Below are 23987 nucleotides of genomic sequence, written 5' to 3' on the forward strand. Positions count from 1 at the left end.
TTTTGTTCGTCAAAAAAATGAGACGAGGGCTATTTGCTAGTTTATATCGAGTGAGCTCCACAGGAATGAAGACATTAAGGATGAGTCCCGATTACCCATAATACTACACCAACCATTAATATATGTAATTTGCATCAGGGTTGCAACAATGGCAATGCAGTGCATCTACTCTCATCTGTTATCTTAGCCATGGCAGCGGATCCATGATTATTGCTGTTGTCAGTTTGACACAAAGGCTTTCGCGACCAATAGTATTCATAATCAACGTTTTTGGGTTTAGATCGCGTTATTTATAAATGTGTCGTAACCCTCCACCACCCGACACGGCCAATCAGTACAAAAATTGGTAAATCTTGTGGTTTCAAGGCTTCAACACACCAGTGGGCTAAAGCAGTAAACTATTTGTCTTTTGTCAACGTGATACTTTTTTACTGATTGGCCGTGTCGGGTGGTGGAGAGTTACGACACATTTATAAATAACGCGATCTAAACCCAAAAACGTTGATTATGAATTGCTGTTGTCGTTGGTTTTGGTTTATACTAATCGTGTTCCCCAACCTCTTGTCCATTCCCAAAGCACATTCGCTTCACATTGTCACAATCCAAGTTCGTGCCACTATCCAGCCCATTACGAGACTGCCAAAATGAAAAGATGTGGCATTATCCCGGACAAACTCCACGAGCCTGACTTCATTTTTATATGGCCATGAAAAACGATTTTGAAGAATGCTCATAGTTTCAAAAAAAGTTACACTGTTGAACATCATCTGCATTGTTCGAACTCTGAAAGTAACCTATTATCTTCAAAATTGCTTGAATTTATTCTTTCTCATGGCATAATTTTCAGGAGCCAAATTGTCAAGGTCTGCTTGCCATGAGAGGGCTTCAGTGTAGAGTTTGTCTAGTGTTGCTATTCCTGCGTTGAAGGAGCTCAGACGTGTATTTTTACTACATGATCCATAGTTTGGTTTTGCATGGTCATAATCGTACTGTGGCTTGTCTTTAATTTACCATTTGCATGTATGTTAGTTGAACTTAATTCTAGATTTGAAGTTTTCGTGACTGCAAGGATCCATACTCTTTGGTTGTTTCGGTAAAGTCACGTAGGTAAAATAAATAAATTTAAACAATACAATGAAAATAAGTAAATTAAATCACGACGTTTCGGAGGCAACACAAGCTTCCATGATCACCGTATGTAGCCAACTGTGTTAATCGGAGGTGTATGGGAAGAACTGGCATAATGACCCCTTATTCATGAAGGAGATAATGCGCATCGGCCTGTTGACGTTTTGATGAGGTTGATGGTTACACCAATGTCTCCAAGAAGGAATCTCAAAGCCAGGAGGTGTGATGTTTGGGTTTCAAATGCGTTTATTTTGGACGCACGTGTTGTGCCACTGTTCACCAGCGTTATTCCAGATCTGGGTGATATTCTATGATGGTGACAGCGCGAGGTACATTGTTGATGCCTTCGTTGATGGGTAGGCAGGTGGTTGTTGTTGTTGTTGTTCCTGGAAAGAAAACGTGTCAACTCCTTTGCAGTTTGCGCGATGTCTCTGCGGATATTTGGTGGCAGATTATTCGCCAGAACAGGGAGGCCAGGGGATTGGTGTCGGTTTCGGTGTTCCGGTAACGATGTACATTGTGTTAATTAATTGTGCATCTGGCAGATTGCTGTTAAAAAGTATACTCACTCTCCCCAGACTGCCCTAAGTGCCCCCGGGCACCATCCAAACTTACATCCACGCCTTCTGGGACTCTCCCACCATCAGGACATTCGATGATAAAATAACCAATCTGTACAACGTGATGTGTGGCACCGAGATACTACCTAGCATTGAATCCTCCCTCTTGGGCCGTAAACCCCAAGGTATCACCAGGCACCAATACACCCTTTTCCAAGCATATACCATTTCGGTTAGAAAGACCATCATTGGCTCAAGGAATAATAACGGGGCCCCCTCTTTCGCCCTCTGGCACAACTCCCCTATTCGCCATAGTCGCTTTAGAACACCTGAGTCTTAAATTGAGGAATATGGAAGGGGAGTTGTCCCATATCTGCGGCCCCCTCATGAATGCCACTCCAGAGACCGTGAGTTTACTCGACTGAACTTGAAATGAGACTGACTCCTGTTGTATGTGTCGGGTTATGAAATTTTGATAAAAATAATAAAAATTAATAATTTTCCGAAAAATGCGCAAATCGCATTAATTATGTTAATGTGTGTATTAATATGCATAAATTATGATGATGCGTGTAATTATATGCATAAATTATGATAATCGCTGAGATAATCGTAGTAATTTATGCGGATGCTTGCGACGATGTTAATGTGTGCAGTTGTGATAATTAGGCTCAGCTTCGTTTATCCAGAGTTGTCAATCAGGATAACACGATTATCATCGATTAAACGTTTACCGATTATCCTAGTGTGTGTTATGATATTTAAGGTCACCAGTTCAGATCTCATCAGGATACAGCTCTTATGAATAAGACAGTTTTGCATGGACTTGGAAAGAAGCACTCGAACAGTTGGTGTTAAGCAATTTTAATTCTAAACAAGCACATGACACTCTCTTATGCGAAAGCAGGTATACGTCAATAAATTCATGGGCAAGATTATGCAATTAACGAAAATGAATGACTAAAAATACTTCTTCATTGGCGAAATTATGCAGTTAACGAAAATGAATGACTAAAACATTTCTTATTCATGTAACTCGACGGCAGCACTGCTTTGCACGATCAGTTGATATTGAACGCACCACCTCGAAATGGCAACCCTTTTTGAAACACAAAGATAACTTTTGAAAGTCTTATTCGTGTGCGTGTTGTGTGTGCGTTGTCCCCTCGTAATATTAATTGTGTCGTTAGCTTGTGGGGTGGGGGAGGGATTATACAAACAGCGGCCAGAGAGGTTCTCTTGTGTTGGGCGTGGCCGCAGCGAGCGCCTGCTGCTCCCTCGCTCAGCGTGTCGCTCGGCTTGTGCGCTCTCTCTCTCTCTCTCCACCGCTGGATGACGAGTTGGCACGATGCTGTCCTTGAAGATGCTCGGTCGCTCGTGTCGCTCGGTGGCGCTGGGTGTCGCTCGTTGGCGCACAGTGGCGCACGGTGGCGCACGCGCTTCCTTGGTGGCAGCCCCCGGCTTCTCCACTGCTCGATTGATTGTTGAGTCGGCACGATGCTCGCCGTCGCTCTGGGCGTCTTGTGTGTGCACACTGGTCGTTGGTCGGTGTGCCCTCAGGCACACGGCGCATTCGATGGCGCTGTCCTCTCCTTCCCAGCCGTTTGACCAGGCTTTCTCCACTGCTTCGCGCTCTCTCCTTTGCACGCTTGGTCGACGCTTGGCGATCTCCGCCCTTTTACAGGTTGATTGCTTGTCGTCACTCGTCACTCTCTCTGCTCCGTGCTTCCTTTGTTCGTGCAGCTGCCAGCTTCACTCGCACTTAACTTCGTTCTGCGAGAAGCGACACCTGCTATCGGCATCGGTGTTTCGTTTCCTCACGACGCTCCGCCAGCCGGAGCACGGCTGAAACCCAGCCCCAACTCAGGTTGAACTCAGACTTCTGCGACTCGAACGACTCCTCCTCGTTCCATCACTTCTCGAGGCACAACCGCCCCAGCTCTCTTGCGAGCCCCGTCGCAACGCTGCGTCGCAAGCCGAGTTGTGAGACCGAGCGCCTCGGACAGACTGCTCTCAGACTGTCACTTTAACGAAGTCTCGTCGTCCCATCTCTTCTCGAGGCACGACTGCCACAGCTCCCTTGCGTGCCCCGTCGCAACGCTGAGCTCGACTCGGACTGACTCAACTTAGACTGTCCTTTCGCGGTGTGCGCCCGTGCCTAACTCAAAACGTGACTCCCCTCTCTTCGCGTCTCTTGCGAGAGAAAACAAACAAGACAGAGCGAGAAGAAGCAGACACCCCCCCCCTTGTGACCTTTTGCTCCCTCCTTGCCCGTCAGACCCCGCTGGAAGACAAAGGTGGCTGAGGAGATGTTTGTAATACATTTATGTGGTCCTGTGTGTTACATTTATTCTTGAATTATATTTTATGAGTTCCTTCGGTCTTAGTATCGTGGTAATCATTCGTCTATGTTTAATGAATATTCGTAATGATTCTCGTCACATTATTATTTTGGCTTCGCCAAGTTTAGTTCTCCAGAGATTGGTGTTTATTCTGAGTTATATTTTAATGTCCTGAGGTTAAGCGTAATTATGTTTCCACTTAAGCTTTCTGGAATTCGTACTCTTTAGTTTTTATTTTTATTTTTTTGGAAGGTCGTGTAGGTAGGAAACATATAATAATAGAAAAAATATTATTGTTTGTTGGTTAATTATATTTGTTAAGTTTCTACTTTTCGGTAAGGAAAACGTTAAGAAAACGCGAAGTTTCAACCGTTATTTATTCTGCCCTTATCTGTACATCTCCAGATGTCTTGGGAGGCTAGTCCATACATCTTTTGTCCATCTGGATGTCCATGACCTCTTTGTGACCGAACTCTCAACATTTTAACCGCCCTCCATGTTTCATGGATTCCTGGTGTTCTTGTGAGGAGAAGTGAGTTGTTTTCATTAATTAATTTTAAAAAAAGGTATATATATAGATTAAAAAAAAAATATTATTATTTTTTGAATTGTTCTTAGTTAAAAAAAGGGTATAGACACAACACTCCCCTCCCTCCCGCCCCTTCTTTACAATTTCCTTCCCCGAAGAAAAGGGGATCTGATGCACCACGTAACACACAACGCTACGGTCCTGCACGTCCCCGTTGGTTGTCTGTCCCAGCCGCCTATCCCGATATGCACCACTCACCTGTCGCGTGGTTGGATCAATACAAAATTATTATTTTTAAAAAATATACACACTAGAATTAAAATCCGCCAATACTGCACATCTGTGAAAAATGGCTTAATAAGCTCGTCGGATTCCTCCAATAGAAATAAAGATTCTGATTCTGAAAGTGGATTCCCAATCAATGCTCCACATTACCATGTTTTTATAACAGATATTACGGTACTGCATGGAGTACTACACTATTCTTTTAATGATGCAAATTATATGCGGATGATGTTCCGTTCATAATGGCGCACAAGCACGAATGACAACAAACTCCACATTCGGCCATAACATTGCTTTGCATGTAAAATAAATGTATAATGGGCCCGAAACGTTGCTTATTAGAGTTTGTTCATTCGGAAGGGCCATGGCCTGAAAAGTCTATCATTTTTTTCATTCAAGGCAGTGTTATTTTTCTATGAAATTATGCTCCACTGATGACACGTGTAATGGGTATGTGGAATACATTACCTTGGGGTGCTGCCCTCTGGTGTCAGGAGCAACCCCTTGGGTGTGCGAGTAGGGACAGTGGCAAGGGAGGGCACCACGTTGGCGAGATGTTAACTACCTCGCCTGGTATACAGGAGGTAGAAGGTCCGATCTCGACCCTGACGCCTGCTGTATATTTGGATTTGTAATGTTCTCCCAGTGATCGCGTGGATTTTTCCCCGGGTCCTCTGGTTTTTCCCACCACATTTAGAATAAAAATGCGTTGAGTAATTGGCTGCGATAAATGTCCACGTGATAAGCCACTTCGTTGAGCTGTCATTTGTGGCCTGGTCGCTTCTGTAAAATAGCTACGAAGTTCAGTGGGCGATACCTGGTAAAATATAAAATAAATAGTTAAAAGTCTCGCTCAACAAGCTGCTGTCACATGCAGCTGTATCGAGTTACTGTCACGAGTGGAATCTTGCTGTGGGTCAAGTACTGGTGGCATGAGAGAAATGTTCAGATGAAAATATAGCTTGGTCCGCACACAGCGTCTCTTTCACAGGGCAGATAAACCATTGTATTGTTACGGCTGCAAATCAGAATTTTAAGGATATGACAAAAACTTTATTTCAAAATGTATTTTTTAGAAATATATTGACGAAAGCCACAAATTATATTGAATGTGTACTGCATACAATATTAACAGTAAGAGCTCAAAGCAGGAACGTACATGTACAACTAAATAACTATATTCGATTGTAAACAATAAATTGCTTAAAATATTGTACTTATTGTTGCCCCGTAAAATGAAACATTCTTAATCTAATGAGTCGCATTGAAAATAACGTCCAGCGGCATGTTAAAATTACTATGCAGCGTTTGTTTGGACATAGCGGGTGTTAGAGAGTTGATCTCATCATTTGGGGATGTCGCGCTCACGCTGCGGTTTTACTGAATATTTTAATTTTTTTTAAGTGCCATGGTTACCACGTGAAACCGCGTAGCAACATTTTTAGGGTTACATTTTTTAAAAGAAAATGTGTAGTTGTTTGAAACGCTCAGAAACGACTTCATGGATGAATTTTAATTCAAATGTAAGTACATCTGAAAGATAAACTATAACACTATAGGAATTGAAGGGCATTTTATTATATTAAAACCATTCGTCATTTTCCATTGCCAAAAAACAGTGTAGTATTGTCAATAAATATTTAGATTCAGTTATAAATGTATACTATGTGAAAAATAGCAATGTATAACAGTGAAAAATACTTGAAGATAACATTCAGCATTATCTTATATTGCAAAATATGAACGTGTAATGGCAAATTAAAACGATGCGATACAATTTGACAATCATGTACAGCGATACACTTACTCCAATGGACTTTAATGTGAACGCTGAAAACGTAAATGTTAGTGAACATATCGTGAATAGAAACTGACTTAACAAAATATCCACGTAAGAAATCATGAATGAAGCAGGTTGCTGCAATGGATGCTCCAGGCGCCACTCTACGCGTGAGTGGAGCCAGTGGACTGAGTGGCCGTGCCAGGAGTCGATGTCGCTGGCTGCTCAATGGCCACCACCCTCTCGGCCGCTGCAGGGAGGGCGCGGCGCTGAGCCTTGACCTTCAGCTTCCCGTCTTGGGTCAAGCAGCAGCTCACGCTCTGCGGGTCCACGTCCCTGGGCAGCTGCGTCTCCCTGTGGAACTCCTGGCAGCTGTGGCTGTAGCTGCCGCTGCTGACTTCTCCGCTCTTCACCTCGCGCCGTCCAGCCACCACCAGCTTGTCTCCAGACACCTTCACGGCCAGGTCCTGTGGGGAGAAGTCCTGCACGTCCAGGGACGCGACGAACCCGTCTCCCTGCTCCTGTGGATCTTCAATCTGGAACCCACTGCTCACGGCCGGCTGCTGCAGCAGTGCGTCTCCGTGGCTGCCCGGAGCCCACGTGTGGCTGCTGAGCTGATCGACTTCACGGAAGATTGTCTCCATCCTCTCGATCTCGCTCCTCATGTCTCGATGCAGCTGCTGGAAGAGACTTTCACCGCGGGGCTTCCAGACCGGCCAGCCTGGCCAGACGCTCCTCTCCATCACGTGCATCGCAGGGAAGTAAACACTCAGGGCCATGCTTGTTGATGTGCTTCACAGTGAGGCTCGCTTGACTCGCTTGAGCTGTGTGCGCTGCTCCCTCCTCCGATGATGCTCTGCCAGTGCAGCTACAGGAGCTGCTTTTATAGCCCTGGCCGTGCTGACGAGCAGATGCCAGGGGGAGCCAGAAGCGTCCAGAATGACGCAGCTGCTCCCAAGGGCTTCCCTCATCGGCACAGAATCAAGAGCGTGACTCGTGTCTCGGACTGCAGTCTGTGAGCAGTTTACTGCCATGGAATTCACTCTGCACTGATAATTCACTCTGCACTGATAATTCACTCTGCACTGATAATTCACTATGGAACACGATATTTGTTCCTGGGTAATAAGTGTTATTTTCTAATTGCTTATGCCTCAAAAGTATAGAAAATGGCTATTATTCACCACAAACTTTCCTTTTGTGACCAGGACTTTACGGAATAACTCAAATGCACACGTTTTCTCATTGAAAATAGGATAATTTCTAAATATCAATGTCCTGGTCAAAAAAGCAAAGTTTGTGGGGAACAATAGCCATTTTCTATACTTTTGAGGCATATGCAATTAGGAAGTAACACTTACTACCCAGGAGCAAAAAATGAATTTCGTCACACAGTGATATAATAAATGTGAAATAGAGTGATGTGCTATTCTATATTGAATTGAAATTACAACACTTTGAAGGGTGATACAAACCGACCCTTACATTCTCGCTTACACAGCACAATGACATCATCAGCCTTATCAGGAAAGACTGAGGCACACAGTGAGATGAGCATAGCCAACGAATGTGTCTTACTTTAAACTTTATTAATGCAAACTATGAATTTTGTACAATGTTATTTTTAAAATTTACGCAATGCTAAAGTTGGCAGCGTGAACTGGATGCTATTGTAGTGAACTTGTCGCAGAATGCAGCCTGAGACATGAGTCACTGATATTTTCTGCGGATGAGGGAAGCCCCTGGAAGCAGCTGCGTCATTCTGGACGCTTCTGGCTCCCCCTGGCATCTGCTCGTCAGCACTGCCAGGGCTATAAAAGCAGCTCCTTTAGCTGCACTGGCAGAACATCGGCGGAGGAGGGAGCAGCGCTCACAGCTAAAGCGAGCCTCACTGTGAAGCACATCAACAAGCAAGCATGGCCCTGAGTGTTTACTTCCCTGCGATGCACGTGATGGAGATGAGCGTCTGGCCAGGCTGGCCAGTCTGGAAGCCCCGCGGTGAAAGTCTCTTCCAGCAGCTGCAGCGAGACATGAGGAGCGAGATCGAGAGGATGGAGAGAATCTTCCGTGAAGTCGATCAGCTCAGCAGCCACACGTGGGCTCCGGGCAGCCTCGGAGACGCACTGCTGCAGCAGCCGGCCGTGAGCAGTGGGTTCCAGATTGAAGATCCACAGGAGCAAGGAGACGGGTTCGTCGCGTCCCTGGACGTGCAGGACTTCTCCCCACAGGACCTGGCCGTGAAGGTGTCTGGAGACAAGCTGGTGGTGGCTGGACGGCGCGAGGTGAAGAGCGGAGAAGTCAGCAGCGGCAGCTACAGCCACAGCTGCCAGGAGTTCCACAGGGAGACGCAGCTGCCCAGGGACGTGGACCCGCAGAGCGTGAGCTGCTGCTTGACCCAAGACGGGAAGCTGAAGGTCAAGGCTCAGCGCCGCGCCCTCCTTGCAGCGGCCGAGAGGGTGGTGGCCATTGAGCAGCCAGCGACATCGACTCCTGGCACGGCCTCTCAGTCCACTGGCTCCACTCACGCGTAGAGTGGCGCCTGGAGCATCCATTACAGCAACCTGCTTAATTGATGTTTTTATTGTACGGATATTACTGGTAGGAACCTCCTGGTTACACCAGCCCACAGGGGATTATTGTGTCCGTCGTGCAGGGAGGGGCTGGGTGGGGAGGGGCTGGGTGGGGTGAGTGGGGCTGGGTGGGGGGTGGGAGGGGTGGGGCTGGGGGGGGGAGGGGAGGGGCTGGTCACCCCGTGGTGCCCTTATAAAACTCAACGTTTAACCTACTCACGCCGGCTTGTGCCCGCCCTCACAGTCGGGAATATTTGCAGAATGCACCACGCCGCCGTTGACCCTGGCCATTGACCGAGCAACCCAACGTTCCTACCACCTCCACAGGAATGTGTTTAGTTAAAGCAGTTTCTATTCACGCTATGTTAACTAATATTTAAGTTTTCAGCGTTCACATTCAACTCCATTGGAGTAAGTGTATCGCTGTGCATGATTGTCAAATTGTATTGCATCGTGTTAATTTGCAATTACACGATCATATATTACAATAAGATAATGCTAAATGTTATCTTCAAGTATTTTTCATCGTTATACATTGCTATTTTTCACGTAGTGCCCATTTTTAACTGAATCTAAATATTTATTGACAAAACTATACTCTTTTTTGGCAATGGTAAATGACGAATATTTTTTTAACATAATAAAATGCCTTTTAATTTCATGAAACAGTTGTACTGTTCTTTTTTTCTGCATTGTGTTTGTTTCATCGTTGCTGTGGATCAGAGTTCTTGAGACAGAATTCCCCAAAACTAAGACAACCGGTAGCGCCGCCTCATTGCTCCCTGTCCATGACAACTCCCAAGGCGCCAGGCTCACGCTGTCGGGTCCTGCCTGTGTGGTAGTCCTGCCGGGTCACTCGGCACTCAGAATTTGGGATTGGCTTGCAATGATCAAAGATCAATCTTACCACTTCACATTTCACATTTATCACCCTTCAATTAGTAGTAAATACTTCGCTAAGGAATTGGTCCTCTAATCGTGGGGACAAGCGTGCCACAGAAAAAATCAGTTGCCATTAAATGTTGCGACGCAGAGAATGTAAATAGTTACATGACAACATCGCTGCTTTAGCACTGCAAGTCACGCTGCTATTACTGGTAGGAACCTCCTGGTTACACCAGCCCACAGGGGATTATTGTGTCCGTCGTGCAGGGAGGGGCTGGGTGGAGAGGGTGGGGAGGGGCTGGGTGGGGTGGGGAGGGGCTGGGTGGAGAGGATGGGGAGGGGCTGGGTGGGGAGGGTGGGGAGGGGCTGGGTGGGGAGGGTGGGGGTGAGAGGGGTGGGGCTGGGTGGGGAGGGGAGGGGCTGGTCACCCCGTGGTGCCCTTATCAACGTTTGACCTACTCACGCCGGCTTGTGCCCGCCCTCACAGTCGGGCATATTTGCGGAATACACCACGCCGCCGGTGACCCTGGCCATTGACCGAGCAACCCAACGTTCCTACCAGCTCCCTCCACAGGAATGTGTTAAAATATTCTATGTCTCGAGTTTCCTGGCTGGCTGCTGGCTGTGCTTCTCTCCACCCCAACAATAACTCTGTTGTTTGTGGGTTCAGGAGACAATAGGGATACCAAAAAGGTCGAATAACCAAACAGTATTTGAAGACTGACACGGTTTATTTAAAATTGCACTTTCAATGCATGCGCCTATTAATGTCATTCTTTTTGAACAATAACTTGTTTCAGCCTCGAGAATATAAAACGTAACCTTCAGACATTAAACTAGTACAATAAAAATGTACGATTGATTGTAAAGTTATCAAAGTAAATAAATGATCTAATTCATATATTATTGATTTATTCACTGCATTCACTCCTCCACGGCGTTCACACTTCCCCACGTGACATGGCTGAGTCTCCACGACCTTCACTTCCCCACGTAACATGGCTGACTCTGCCTTGACGTTCACTTCCCCACGTAACATGGCTGACTCTGCCTTTACGTTCACTTCCCCACGTAACATGGCTGACTCTGCCTTGACGTTCACTTCCCTACGTAACATGGCTGACTCTGCTTCCACGGAGCTCACTTCCCCACGTAACATGGCTGACTCTGCCTCCACACACTCGTGCGTCCCGCTCCCCCCTTTTGCTCGTGCCGATCCCCCCTGACAGCCTCCTCGCTGACGGCCACAGCGGAACCCCGATGGAGGCGGGGAAACAACAGGAGGAGGAGATGAAGAAGGAGGAGAAGGACATGGCAGCGCCCGGGGCCCCGAGGAAGGGGGAGCCCGGCGCGGCTCCCCACGGGAACTTCATCAACTACGCGGCCTTCAACCCCCCGGCCCGGCGCGTCGCGCTGCTGCCCCGCGAGCTTCTGAGGCGGCTCCTGGCGGAGTCGGCGCCGCCGGTCCTCGCCCTGGACGTGGGCTGCAACAGCGGGGTGAGCGCAACTCGACGTTCCCAGTGGACGGGGCCGAGGACGTCCGCGTGGACCGAGGGGGGTGAAGGTTCTGAAACTCTGGGGACGTTCACGTGGCCGTGAGAGAAACGTTGCGAATTCTTGCGCGTTGAAGCTAAACATCAACAAACAAACAACAACCCCCTTAAGAATGTCCACGAGTGCGGTTTGAAGCGTCATTAAAATACTTTAAAGTCATCGGTCCGCGTTCAGAAGACGCGGCGAGCGTGGCGAGAAAGGGGGCCCCAAGTGGGGGGGGGGGGGCATGCCACGTGGTAGTGGGGGGCTGCACTAATCACTGTGTGGTGTGGGGCTGTACTAATCGCAGTGGGGTAGTGTGGGTGGCTATGTAGGACATGGAATACACTGCCCCATATGGACGTTGTTCATCATTATGTGAGTGACAAACACGTGAGTCATGGAAATTCATCGTTAGCTCCAGACCTTTTGTCAATTAACTTTTGGTCACGGGTGGTTTTGGCAATGAAGGTTGCTGAAGGTGCGTGTCAAGGACTGGTTCGGACATATCACTGGTTTGAACGCGTTTATTAGATATTTAAAGTTGCATTTATGCAAGTAACTGAACATCGAACTTAGTCTCGTTGGCTTTTTTGACCTAGAATCACTGCGTCATCGATTTGTATTGAATAAAGTTGCAGCTAATACTGTGGCCAGAATCAGAATATTCATACTGGAGGAATCCGATGAGCGATAAAGCTCTTTTTCGCAGATGTCCAGTAGGGGAGGGTAAGAACGTCACAACAACAAAATACAAAACACGATAGTGCCAAGTACAAGAAAGGTAAACAAATCACCCAAACACATAAAAATACAACTAAACCATCCCCATCCTGCCAGGCAAAGCCCACTGAGGTATTAACTTATTTTTCATTATGAATAATGAAGTTCACCATTGGAACCTCCTCAATAATAATTAACAATAATGAAGTTCTCCATCCTCGCATCATGTTGTTTTTTTATGACATTCTCCAGCAAATCAACATCTGCTTGCCCGCCACCGGTGGCCTCGTGGTTTCTCACAGGAGCTAACGGTGGCTATGTATCGCCACCTGACGGGGCTGGACCAGCCCGAGGGTGGACGCTCTGGGCAGCTTGCCCGCGTGCCGCTGTCTGTGCTGGCCTGCGACTTGGACGCCGATCTGGTGGAGCGTGCGCGGGGCCACAACCCTCACCCGGAGGACATCGCCTACGAGACGTTTGACTTCATGGACACCGCAGCCCGAGACGCCGCGCTGGACGCCTTCCTGCGACGCCACGGCCGGACGCGCTTTGACCTGTGCCTCTGCATGTCGGTGACGATGTGGATTCACCTGCACCACGGAGACGCCGGCCTGCGACGTTTCCTCGCGGCCGCCGCGCGCGCCGCCACCTTCCTGTTGGTCGAACCGCAGCCGTGGAAGTGCTACCGAGCGGCCGCGCGCCGCCTGCGCCGTCTGGGGCTGCCCGAGTTCCCCCTCCTGCCGGATCTGCGGCTCCTGCGTGGGGCTGGCGGCGGTGGCGGCCGCACGGAGGCCGAGGAGCTGGTCGCCTTGCTGAGAGAGGAGGGAGACATGCGCTTGCTGTCCAGCCTGGGCAGCACCGAGTGGGGGCGGTCCCTGCTGCTGTTTGGACGGACGGAAGTGGCCTTAGGATGCATTGACAAAACTACCGATTGAAACTCCGTTGCTGCTGTGGCCTTCGAGGATCTGAATTCGTTGTTGGAAATGTTCTATATTTTTCAGTTTTTAACACCTTTTATTTGTTGGTGGTACATTGTTTTCTCATTGTGCGTGTAAATGCAGCATGTTGTTGAAAACGTGTTATCATTGATCAGAATATTAGATATAAAATTACAAAAATGCAAAACATATCTTTTTTGTACCTCTGAAAAGAAAATTGTATACAAAATGAGTTGTCAGTTTTGAAGAACCCAACCAGAATCACCTATGATAAAGGGAATGCGGGATTTATTTTATTTATTAATGGGACAACAGCATCTCTTATAATGGAAAATAAATATCACTAACTTCAAAGCATTGTTTGGAGGAGGTATTTTGAAAACTATATAAAACCCAGCCCATGGAAGGCATAGATATATTTCCTCTTCACATGCAATTTTCTTCAAATAATTTAAGGCAGCTCATGATGTAAATGTCGGCTGCTTTGTAAAGTTGAACTATGTCCCTGTTACCTTTGGATTTTCCACGTGCATCCGAAATATTATTGAAATGCACATGTGAATGTTTTGGATATGCTACTTTTACTGGTAGGAACGAAGTGGACCAGACCACCAATAGATGAATGTGTCCGTCCGTGTATCAACATCGCCCCCTACTGCAAACACTTGGCATGACCCTGTCCGACAAGATGGCCGCCCGCTCCCCCTGCGATCTATGAATTAAACAAGATGGCCGTCGCTTCCGGCGCATCACAGCAAAACTTTAAACTTCGCTTCAAAATTACTTTACTAAAACGCAGCACGTTTATTTTAAAAAAATACTTTACTGAAACGCAGCACGTTTTTTTTAACACAGAGACAAGAAACATTTATTAACACAGAGACGAGATACATTTAATCGCCTTATTTGTGCACGAAAAGCACGGCGCGAGGCCTAGTGCGGCAGGCTTCGCGAGGCCTAGTGCGGCAGGCTTATTAACACAGAGAAGAGATACATTTAATCACCTTATTTGTGCACGAAAAGCGCGGCTTCGCGAGGCCTAGTGCAGAGGCTTCGCGAGGCCTAGTGCAGAAGGCTTCGCTAAGTCTACTGCAGAGAAGGCTTTGCGAGGCCTAGTGCAGTAGGCTTCGCGAGGCCTAGTGCGGCAGGCTTCGTGAGGCCTAGTGCGGGAGGCTTATTAACACAGAGACGAGATACATTTAATCGCCTTATTTGTGCACGAAAAGCGCGGCTTCGCGAGGCCTACTGCAGCGGCTTCGCGAGGCCTAGTGCAGAAGGCTTCGCTAAGTCTACTGCAGAGAAGGCTTCGCGAGGCCTAGTGCAGTAGGCTTCGCGAGGCCTAGTGCGGCAGGCTTCGCGAGGCCTAGTGCGGGAGGCTTATTAACACAGAGACGAGATACATTTAATCGCCTTATTTGTGCACGATAATTTTTTCTTTAACTCCTCTATACCCGGTCGGTATCCCTGTACCGGTACTAAGTATTATTCCTACCAGCCCACCCCGCAGGGTCCTGTTATATTTATAGTGAAATAAAATCTGAACATTGTAAATAGTTGATGGGTGCATAGTAATTGTGTGAAGTCATAATTGCCATTCATCCCACCATTAACCACAACATCTGGTTTGGAGGCAATTCATCCCATGTTCTGTGAGCTCCCTCCGCTCCATAGATATCTTTGTTGTGTTTTCTATATGCACGGTTTGCAGAGTGCACTCAGACTGACATAGGTGCTGTTGCGATATCACCACGACCGAGTGGCAACTGGTGGGCAATGCTCAGTTTGAAAGATATGTTTCAGCAGTTAAGGGTGATAAGTTAGACAAGCGGGATTTGATTGCTGAAAAAAAAAATTCGGCTGGCAATCGTGAACGATGATGACTGCCGAGAACAGCTAGTAGTAGCATTTTCCTGCACGCTGGTGGGAAGAGCCCAGCCCTTGAGCGGAAGCATCGGTCGCAATGTCGGCAAGAGTTGCTCGTCTGCTGAATGGGACTTGTGTTGTGCCGTCGCTGGTGTTGATGCCGATAGGCTCCTTCCCGTTTTTCTTTAATCCGCTATGGAACTCAAAGTAAAATCTAGAAAAAATATCTACGGACAAAAATAATGCTTCCCAATGTTACTGATAATCTTGGATCAATATCTTTAAATGGTAAATGTTTGAGACCAAACCAGTATGATGAGACCCATGGAGATGACACTTCTCCGTTGTACCTACTGAAAACAGGGTACGCAGCAACATTGGCGCCTGATTAGATTTCTTGAAGTGGAATCTGATCATTTGCTGTAACTGCAGCAATGGAACAATCTTTGCGTTGGCGTAATGTTGTGACACGTCTGTTATTCATAGCCATGCACTAAGTGTCCTGCCTCGCACAAGCATCCAATATCACCGAGCATCCAAAATTATAATTTCAATCATGAAAGAATCTTACAAGTTAGTGAGTTAGTTTTTTTGCGTACATATGTCAGAAAGCAGCTGGTTATGTATGGAGCTGGTTAAGCATGGGGCTGGTTATGCATGGGGCGATAAGGGGGGAGGGCAGGATGGCGAGGAGCTGCAGGAGGCCCCGCAGCCCTTCGAGGCTCGTGCAATATTACTTTGCTGTGATTTTCTATGAAAATATTAATTAAAAAAAACTGTAAAGTCTTTCAATTGCAAAACTGGGGGAGAACATACATACGCTCCACACAGAAGGGGTGCCCGAGTCGGGAATCGAACCCAGGACCCTTCTTCCTCTCTTAAAGCTCACTTCTTCCCTATTGCCCGTTGCCTGCCTCTCCCTTCCCTTCTCCCCAGCACTCCTTCCTTTCCCTCCCAGTCCCTTTGTGATCCCTAAGTACCTCATTACCTCAATGCTTGTAGCATGCCCCTGCCAACTACATCATACCATTCTGTCACCGTTTTGTAAGTTATGTCAAATGTCTTGAGTGACGGGGGCTCTTTAAATCGGATTAACATCGCATTACCCTGCCGAACCAATGTACAGGGTGTTTCAAACAGATCGACCCGATTTGAAATCGCTATATCTCTGCAACCACGAACCGCCCATGAATGAAACTCTTACCATTTGAACTTCCGATGACTTTATTTTTCAGCAAGATGGAGCACCGCCACATTGGCACCTGCAGGTTCGACGTTTTCTAAATGACGCACTGCCTCAACGTTGAATAGGTTGCACGGGACCCCAAGACTTGGCGCTACACTCTTGGCCCCCAAGATCCCCAGACATCACACCCTGCGACTTTTTCTTGTGGGGATACGTCAAAGACCGTGTTTTTGTGCCATCATTAGCGACTAATCTGGATGACCTCAAAAACAGAATCACGGCAGCGGTGACTTCAGTGGAAGAAGACACTTTGAGAGGCGTTTGGGACCAATTCAACTATCGTCTCGATGTTGTCCGTACAGCAGGTGGAGGGCACATAGAGCATTTATAAAAGGTTAGTAAAACTTGATGACTCATTAAACCGTTTGTAACTTTTTGTGTAATTGTAACATGTTGCCATCGTGAAATATACTGCTTTGAAATTGGGTCCATCTTTTTTAAACACCCTGTATATTCACGTCAACTTGTAACGCGCCCGCCATAGCCGCCGCACAGGAATCACTCCCTCACCAGGAGAGAAGAGGATGACTGAGGCGCAAGGAGGAACCACAGGCAGTGAGCCAGTGCCTAATTCAAACCCCACAAGCTCTGCGGTCCTCTATATATGAAGGTGTTATCGGTCAGTTACTGAGTGTTTACGTGTGTGAGGAAACTGGTGTGCCCGGAGAAAACCTACGTGTGCAAAGGGGGCAATACTACCCTGTACAGATGGAACAAATGGAGTGTCCACACTTCCTACGAGCCAGGAAGGGAGTTTCACAACATCTGTGTGGTGTTCCACCAACCCTCGCTGCTGCCTACACATTGCCGGATTACAGGTCACGTGGGTAGCCGCCACCTTCTGGTTAAACGGTTATGGTTAATTATGGTTGATTGCAAAAAGTTTAATTCCAATGTTTGCAGATAGGTACTGGGCAAAAAACACAGTGAAAAGAAGATGCTTTTTTCTGTTTATTTTAGTTGTAAAAGTCAAACATTCAACCTTCAGAGCACATACGAGAGCTTCGTGTTTAACATTTGTTTTCTTTCAGTTGCATCGCGCATAATACAATTAAAACGATTTTAAATGTTGGGTAATGTACAGTTTCTGACACTGCTGTTTCTCCACATACAGAGGGGAGAGTTATCTCCAATCTCCACATAATTAACCATTTCTGACGTATTCATGAATCTAAAATTGCAAATAAATACGTTCTTTATATATACTGAATATTAGATGCATTTAATGTTTTAGAATGAAAACTGAAGAACGGAAAAAGGTATTTTGTGTCCCAAAACAAATATCTTTGTATTACAGTGCAAAATACGACTTTGAAATATTTGTCCAGGCAAACCACTGTCTACGTTTAAGCTGTACACTTTCATATTATTGACACAGTACAACATTTTATAGCTTTTTAAACAAAAAAAACTAAGTTATTTCCAAACCCATTCATGTTTTGTATTCAAAGTATTACAATTAATTGAAGCGGTACAATTTCAAGAAGAACATTTCAATATACGCTACTACACACAACTAAATTGTACGGTTAAAGTAACAATCTTGGTTGGCCCAACGCCAAATTCTATGTACGGGTGCTTGCGAAGGTGGGTGCGTGGATGGCTGGAGTGGCCGTGCCAGGAGTCGATGTCGCTGGCAGTTCAATGGCCACCACCCTCTCGGTCGCTGCAGGGAGGGCGCGGCGCTGACCCTTGACCTTCAGCTTCCCGTCTTCGGTCAAGCAGCAGCTCACGCTCTGCGGGTCCACGTCCCTGGGCAGCTGCGTCTCCCTGTGGAACTCCTGGCAGCTGTGGCTGTAGCTGCTGCCTTCTCCGCTCTTCACCTCGCGCCGTCCGGCCACCACCAGCTTGTCTCCAGACACCTTCACGGCCAGGTCCTGTGGGGAGAAGTCCTGCACGTCCAGGGACGCGACGAACCCGTCTCCCTGCTGCCGTGCAGCTTCAATGTGGAACCCACTGCTCACGTCCGGCTGCTGCAGGGTGACTCGAAGGTTTCCCGGAGCCCACATGTGGCTGCTGAGCTGATCGAATCCACGGAAGATTCTCTCCATCCTCTCGATCTCAATCCTCATGTCTTGCTCCATCTGCTCGAAGAGGCTTTCACCGCGAGTGTTCCAGACCGGCCAGCCTGGCCAGACGCTCCTCTCCATCACGTGCATCGGAGGGAAGTAAACACTCAGGGCCATGCTTGCTTGTTGATGTGCTTCACAGTGAGGCTTGCTTGAGCTGTGAGCGCTGTTCTCTCGTCTGCCGATGTTTTGCCAGTGCAGCTACGGGAGCTGCTTTTAAAGCCCTGGCAGTGCTGACGAGCAGATTCCAGGAGGAGCCAGAAGCGTCCAGATTTAGCTTCTCACAGGGACTTTACTCACCCCCCAGAAATAGCAGTGACTCATGCCTGAGCTTGTGTCATGTATATGCCGTGCGTTCCATCAGTAGTAGTGGCAAGTGGGGCCAAAATAGATGAAGTTACCAATTAGAGTTAGAGTTTATTACCTTAAATGGCTACACCGTATGTGGATTACAGAAAGATGGTCTTTACAATAGGGTTGACATCTTTTCCACACGTTAAACATAGACATTTCTCATTCAGCCAAGATCTATCCACGCAGCAGTTTGCAGTGATAATGTTCAACACAATACCACGAGATCTCGGTAAATGTTTGCCACTCGAATATGTTCCTGATTGGGTCACACCCGGACAAGTGGCAAACATACTTGGGCATTGTAATATAGTCCTTTGTTTTCGGGCCAATTACAAGCAATCCATGTATATCTACCTTAATTAGCGTTATGAAAATGCTCTCCCTCCATATTTAAAGATAATATAGCTCTTAATTAACATCCATCCATCCTACCAGCTGTAAACAAAATAAATTCAGACAGTGGTCCTTCTATATCGAAATAAAGATTACGATTTCTCTACTGAATACAGCACATGAAGAGAATACAGGAGCCAACATATTACAACCATGCACATCTGTGCACATGCCAAAATTGTGCCACTGAAAAATTTACCATTTTTTTGTGTAGCTTTGTTGAATACCTTCTTTAGATGTTTTCATTCAAAATGATATCAGGAGTGGAATGATTCCAGTTCATTACATTGGTGGCCATTTGGCACAAATATAGTCAAGTCCATGTCTAGAACTACGTTTAAAAATGTTGAGAGAAAAACCCAGCAATGTTCCCATCTGGGCACTGAAAATACACTTTTTTATGTAATATTGAGGTGAAAATAACAATCATTACCGTAAGTAGATTTTAACACCCTGATGCTTCGTCAAGTCAAGGGACATGCAGCTTTATAGTATAACATCAATGTTTTAGCAATACTCATATTTTAAATACTAGAGTGTATGAAAGTTGTATCTTGCCTGCTCGTTTAGAATGGAAATAGCATTCTTATTTTAGAGAAGACGTCACAAAGCAGAGCCCCAGGCTTGAGTCACTGCTATTTTCTGTGGGTGAGGGAAGCCCCTGGGAGCAGCTGTGTCATTCTGGACGCTTCTGTCTCCCCCTGGCATCTGCTCGTCAGCACTGCCAGGGCTATAAAAGCAGCTCCTGTAGCTGCAATGGCAGAACATCGCCAGACGAAAGACCAACGCTCACAGCTCAAGCAAGACTCACTGTGAAGCACATCAACAAGCAAGCATGGCCCTGAGCGTTTCCTTCCCTGTGATGCACGTGATGGAGAGGAGCGTCTGGCCAGGCTGGCCGGTCTGGAAGCCCCGCGGTGAAAGTCTCTTCCAGCAGCTGCAGCGAGACATGAGGAGCGAGATCGAGAGGATGGAGAGAATATTCCGTGGAGTCGATCAGCTCAGCAGCCACACGTGGGCTCCGGGCAGCCATGGAGACGCACTGCTGCAGCAGCCGGCCGTGAGCAGTGGGTTCCAGATTGAAGATCCACAGGAGCAGGGAGACGGGTTTGTCGCGTCCCTGGACGTGCAGGACTTCTCCACGAAGGACCTGGCCGTGAAGGTGTCTGGAGACAAGCTGGTGATGGCTGGACGGCGCGAGGTGAAGAGCGGAGAAGTCAGCAGCGGCAGCTACAGCCACAGCTGCCAGGAGTTCCACAGGGAAATGCAGCTGCCCAGGGACGTGGACCCGCAGAGCGTGAGCTGCTGCTTGACCCAAGACGGGAAGCTGAAGGTCAAGGCTCAGCGCCGCGCCCTCCCTGCAGCGGCCGAGAGGGTGGTGGCCATTGAGCAGCCAGCGACATTGACTCCTGGCACGGCCTCATCCCCAGTCGCCCACCTTCCTATCTACGCTGCCACCCTTGCATAGAAAGTGACTTTGAGAATCTGTTTCAATATGACTTTTTGTATTGCTATGTTCAATGTTTGGGAATGTTTCTTTAATTTTTGCAATGAAGTTGTTATGCCTCACAGCAGGTGTCTTGCCTCACGGCAGATGTGGGGCATATGTACACAGGAATTTCCTGTTTTTGATGCTAAGTTTGGTCACGTGACCAGGAAGTTGCGATTTAAGATTCCCGCTCAACCACGCGGGCGTCGGCCATTACACACATAATTCAAGATGGCGGCACACATCGCGTTCCAGTGAAGCCAGCTGCAATTGTCCATTGTGGGACTTTAAGAAGCATTGTCTGTAAGTTCGTTTATGTTCTTATAATATTGGCAATGATGTTATAATGTTAGAATGACCGTTATAATGATGTAAATGCCTTTATAATGCTGTTAAATTGTTATGATAAATACGAGGCCTAGTTAACAACGAAGCCTGTAACTTTCCTTATTGTGAATGTTACTTGTAATTTAATAAGTCGAGTCAAACTTGTACCCAAGTAACTTTATTGCGATCTGGAGAGCAAGGATGACGAAATGTCTCATTCATAGTGCAGTGTTTTGTGTAGTACTGTACATCTGGGGTGCAGTGTGATGATAACACGGTGTGCCTTTATGTAACACAATATCTTATGCTCTTGCATAGCTATTCAGTGGTAATGTAGGTGCCTGGTCCATCCAGGATTTATTGTTGAGAAACATGTTATCTAAGACAATGTTATGATGCTGTGGTGTTCATTCATTGTGTTGGTGTTTCCGGGTATTAACAGATGCTGCATCTGTGCTGTTTTCTTACCAGTTTTACCTCGTTAAATTCAATAAATGACGTTTGGAGTCAGACGTTCATCCTGGCTCTGATGGTTTATTGGACGCGAGGTTAACTACTCAGCTAGCGGTGCAACGCAGCGCACAGCGAGGCCGAGACAGACATCATGATCTAACATTCACCTCTTAAAAAGTATAAATGCAAAACTGAATAAAAATGAAGATTGTTTTGAGTGTAATCTTAAATATACATTAGATTGCTTTCATATACATATCAAACCAATTTCCAAGTATTAGCATTGTACTTAACATTACTGTATTTTACATGAGCAACACATTGTAATACACTGGTGCACTTTTTTCCCTTACGTTATCTTTTTCCTAAAAAATAACTTATTGTGAGATAACATGCGAAGTGTACACTCCAGTACTGTGTATCATATTATTACATATGAAACTTCGACCTCGTGGGGCCAGCGAGTTGTGTTGATGCTGCATAGCCATTTTATGCAGCGATGTGATGGATTTTCATGAAATAAACATGTCTTAGTCACGGTTCTTCATATGGCTGATGTTGATCTAGAACAACAACTATCATTGTATATCGATTATTGTGCCAGTCGCAGGCTGAGTGGCGCATCACCGTGTTTGTGAATCGGGCATTGAGTCATTACACGGTCCGTGGTTCTGGTGTGGTAGACCACTTTCTGAACAACTGCCGGAGAGTTTTTAATTTTACAAATTGTGCATCATCTTCAAGGTCCGCATCTGCTGCTGCTATGGTGTGTGGAAGGGGGTTTAGGGTTGTGACCCAGAAATTTCGTGGACGATCGAAGCCAGGAATATTGGACGTCGTCGGGGCTTTCACGAGGTGTTTGTGACTTGTGGTGAACTCCATTGTTGACGGTTAAGCACAAACCCGTCACAAGGCTTGGCACGGTGGTTCGTACCTCGTGATCTCAACCTCGGCTTGATTCCTGCTCACAGAAAACAGTAACGGAGACACTTATCAATTTACGGGGACAAAGGTTTTAATGTTGCGTTTCATACGAACAATGGGCGCTGAAAAAGATGGGCTTGGGAGAGGGCCCTCGATCTCCCAAATGGTGCGTCGGGAGTAAAAAAACACAAAAGTGTTCCTCTCGCTGAGGACATTGCCACCTTTCTGAATTTCAATATCCCAAAATGTCAACAAAAACAGCTCGGAACATGCAACAGCCTGCCCTTTGTACATGACGACATCATTGGATCACACCTTGCACTTCATTGTTCAAGCCAAATACTCGACAATGATTCAGTGCGTGGATGAATGTCGGCTCCAGCAAGTGTCACCAGGAAACTAAACTATTTTTTTTTATTTTAACCAGGTAAAGCCCACTGAACTATATTGCTCTTTTTCAGAAGCGACCTGGCCAACGAAGTGGCTTACATTGTGGAAATCTATTGCAGCCAAATGTTCTTAAACGAACGTTTATACATGTAGAGGGGAAAATCCACGTGACCACGTGACCATGGGGAGAACATGCTAAATCTAAACATACAGTTGTTAGGGTTGGGATCGGACCAACAACTTCCTGTATACTCTTAGGTTTTTTCGGTAAAGTCACGTAGGTAAAATTTAAAAGAAATAATAAAAATAATAGAAATAAAATAATCAATCACGACGTTTCGGAGGCAACACAAGTCTCCGTCATCAGGTGGGACCTTCACAGCTAAATTTACTGTATCAAGTGAGGAAAAATTCAAGAGACAAGCTCTTCAATACAAGTTAAGGGGAAGGGGGGAGGGGCTTATCTGAATGTGATAGCCAGGGAATGTAATGGTGGGGGGGGTGCTAAAAGAGACCAATTGGTGCACCTCAACTCGGGGTTGCGGCCGGTGTTGGCTGACAATCCAAATACAAAAAAGCAGTACAGTACTGTTAAACGCTGGGGATGTCAACACTCGGTAAAGTAGAATAGTACCTGTCAAATAAGATGGTACAAATATGTGTAGTTAAATATTTTTTACATGGTTAATAACATATTTCCAATGATTACTCATCATTGGAAATATGTACCCATCATCACGGTTGAAGTTATGTCTGTGTTTGTATATCTGGATGGCTTCGTGTACAAACCTTTGATGGTAGCCAGAAGGTTTGCAGAGCACCTTGGTCTTGGAAAAGACAATATAATGAGAGCCCACAGCATTGTAGCAATGATCGGCAATGGCGGAAGACTCTATTTTGCCATGTTTCAGATCTGACTTGTACTCGCGGACACGATTGGAGACATGACGTTTCGTTTCCCCAATGTAACAATCACCACAGATGCAATTCAGTTTATAGACTCCAGGGTATTGCAAGTCAGGAATGACATCTTTTACAGATGGGATTAGATCACGGATTTTATGTACTGTACTGAATCGGACTTGGATCTTATGTTTGTTTAGAATTTTGGAGATATTTTTGGTCACGCCTGCTATGTACGGCAACGTGATAGTTTTGATCGGAGTTTCAAGTGGTTGTTTCTGTATGGTGGGAGAAACAGCTTGG

At 46.4% G+C, this 23987-nt stretch overlaps 5 protein-coding genes across 5 annotated transcripts; 3 read left to right on the top strand and 2 right to left on the bottom strand.

Moving 5' to 3' along the window:
• Positions 1-6590: 6590 nt before the first annotated feature.
• LOC144733666 (heat shock protein beta-11-like) lies at positions 6591-7462 on the bottom strand. Its single transcript, XM_078615696.1, has one exon. The coding sequence runs from the start codon at positions 7401-7403 to the stop codon at positions 6789-6791; it is 615 nt and encodes a 204-aa protein (XP_078471822.1). The 5' UTR covers positions 7404-7462; the 3' UTR covers positions 6591-6788.
• A 1023-nt stretch (positions 7463-8485) lies between these two features.
• On the top strand, positions 8486-9262 carry LOC144733677 (heat shock protein beta-11-like). Its single transcript, XM_078615707.1, has one exon. It carries the CDS (start codon positions 8541-8543, stop codon positions 9153-9155), a length of 615 nt encoding a protein of 204 aa, XP_078471833.1. The 5' UTR covers positions 8486-8540; the 3' UTR covers positions 9156-9262.
• A 1974-nt stretch (positions 9263-11236) lies between these two features.
• Positions 11237-13622, top strand: LOC144729680 (pre-miRNA 5'-monophosphate methyltransferase-like). The gene is given in 4 exon segments (XM_078610114.1): positions 11237-11276; positions 11279-11328; positions 11331-11576; positions 12638-13622. Coding segments are annotated over 4 exon segments (969 nt in total). The 3' UTR covers positions 13271-13622.
• A 3944-nt stretch (positions 13623-17566) lies between these two features.
• LOC144729690 (heat shock protein beta-11-like) lies at positions 17567-18641 on the bottom strand. Its single transcript, XM_078610125.1, has one exon. It carries the CDS (start codon positions 18566-18568, stop codon positions 17948-17950), a length of 621 nt encoding a protein of 206 aa, XP_078466251.1. The 5' UTR covers positions 18569-18641; the 3' UTR covers positions 17567-17947.
• A 1338-nt stretch (positions 18642-19979) lies between these two features.
• LOC144729698 (heat shock protein beta-11-like) lies at positions 19980-22009 on the top strand. The gene has a single exon (XM_078610137.1). The coding sequence runs from the start codon at positions 20034-20036 to the stop codon at positions 20664-20666; it is 633 nt and encodes a 210-aa protein (XP_078466263.1). The 5' UTR covers positions 19980-20033; the 3' UTR covers positions 20667-22009.
• Positions 22010-23987: the final 1978 nt, after the last annotated feature.

The sequence above is a fragment of the Lampetra planeri genome, chromosome 2 (assembly GCF_965212315.1).
Source record: "Lampetra planeri chromosome 2, kcLamPlan1.2.h2, whole genome shotgun sequence".
Classification (NCBI taxonomy): Eukaryota; Metazoa; Chordata; class Hyperoartia; order Petromyzontiformes; family Petromyzontidae; genus Lampetra; species Lampetra planeri.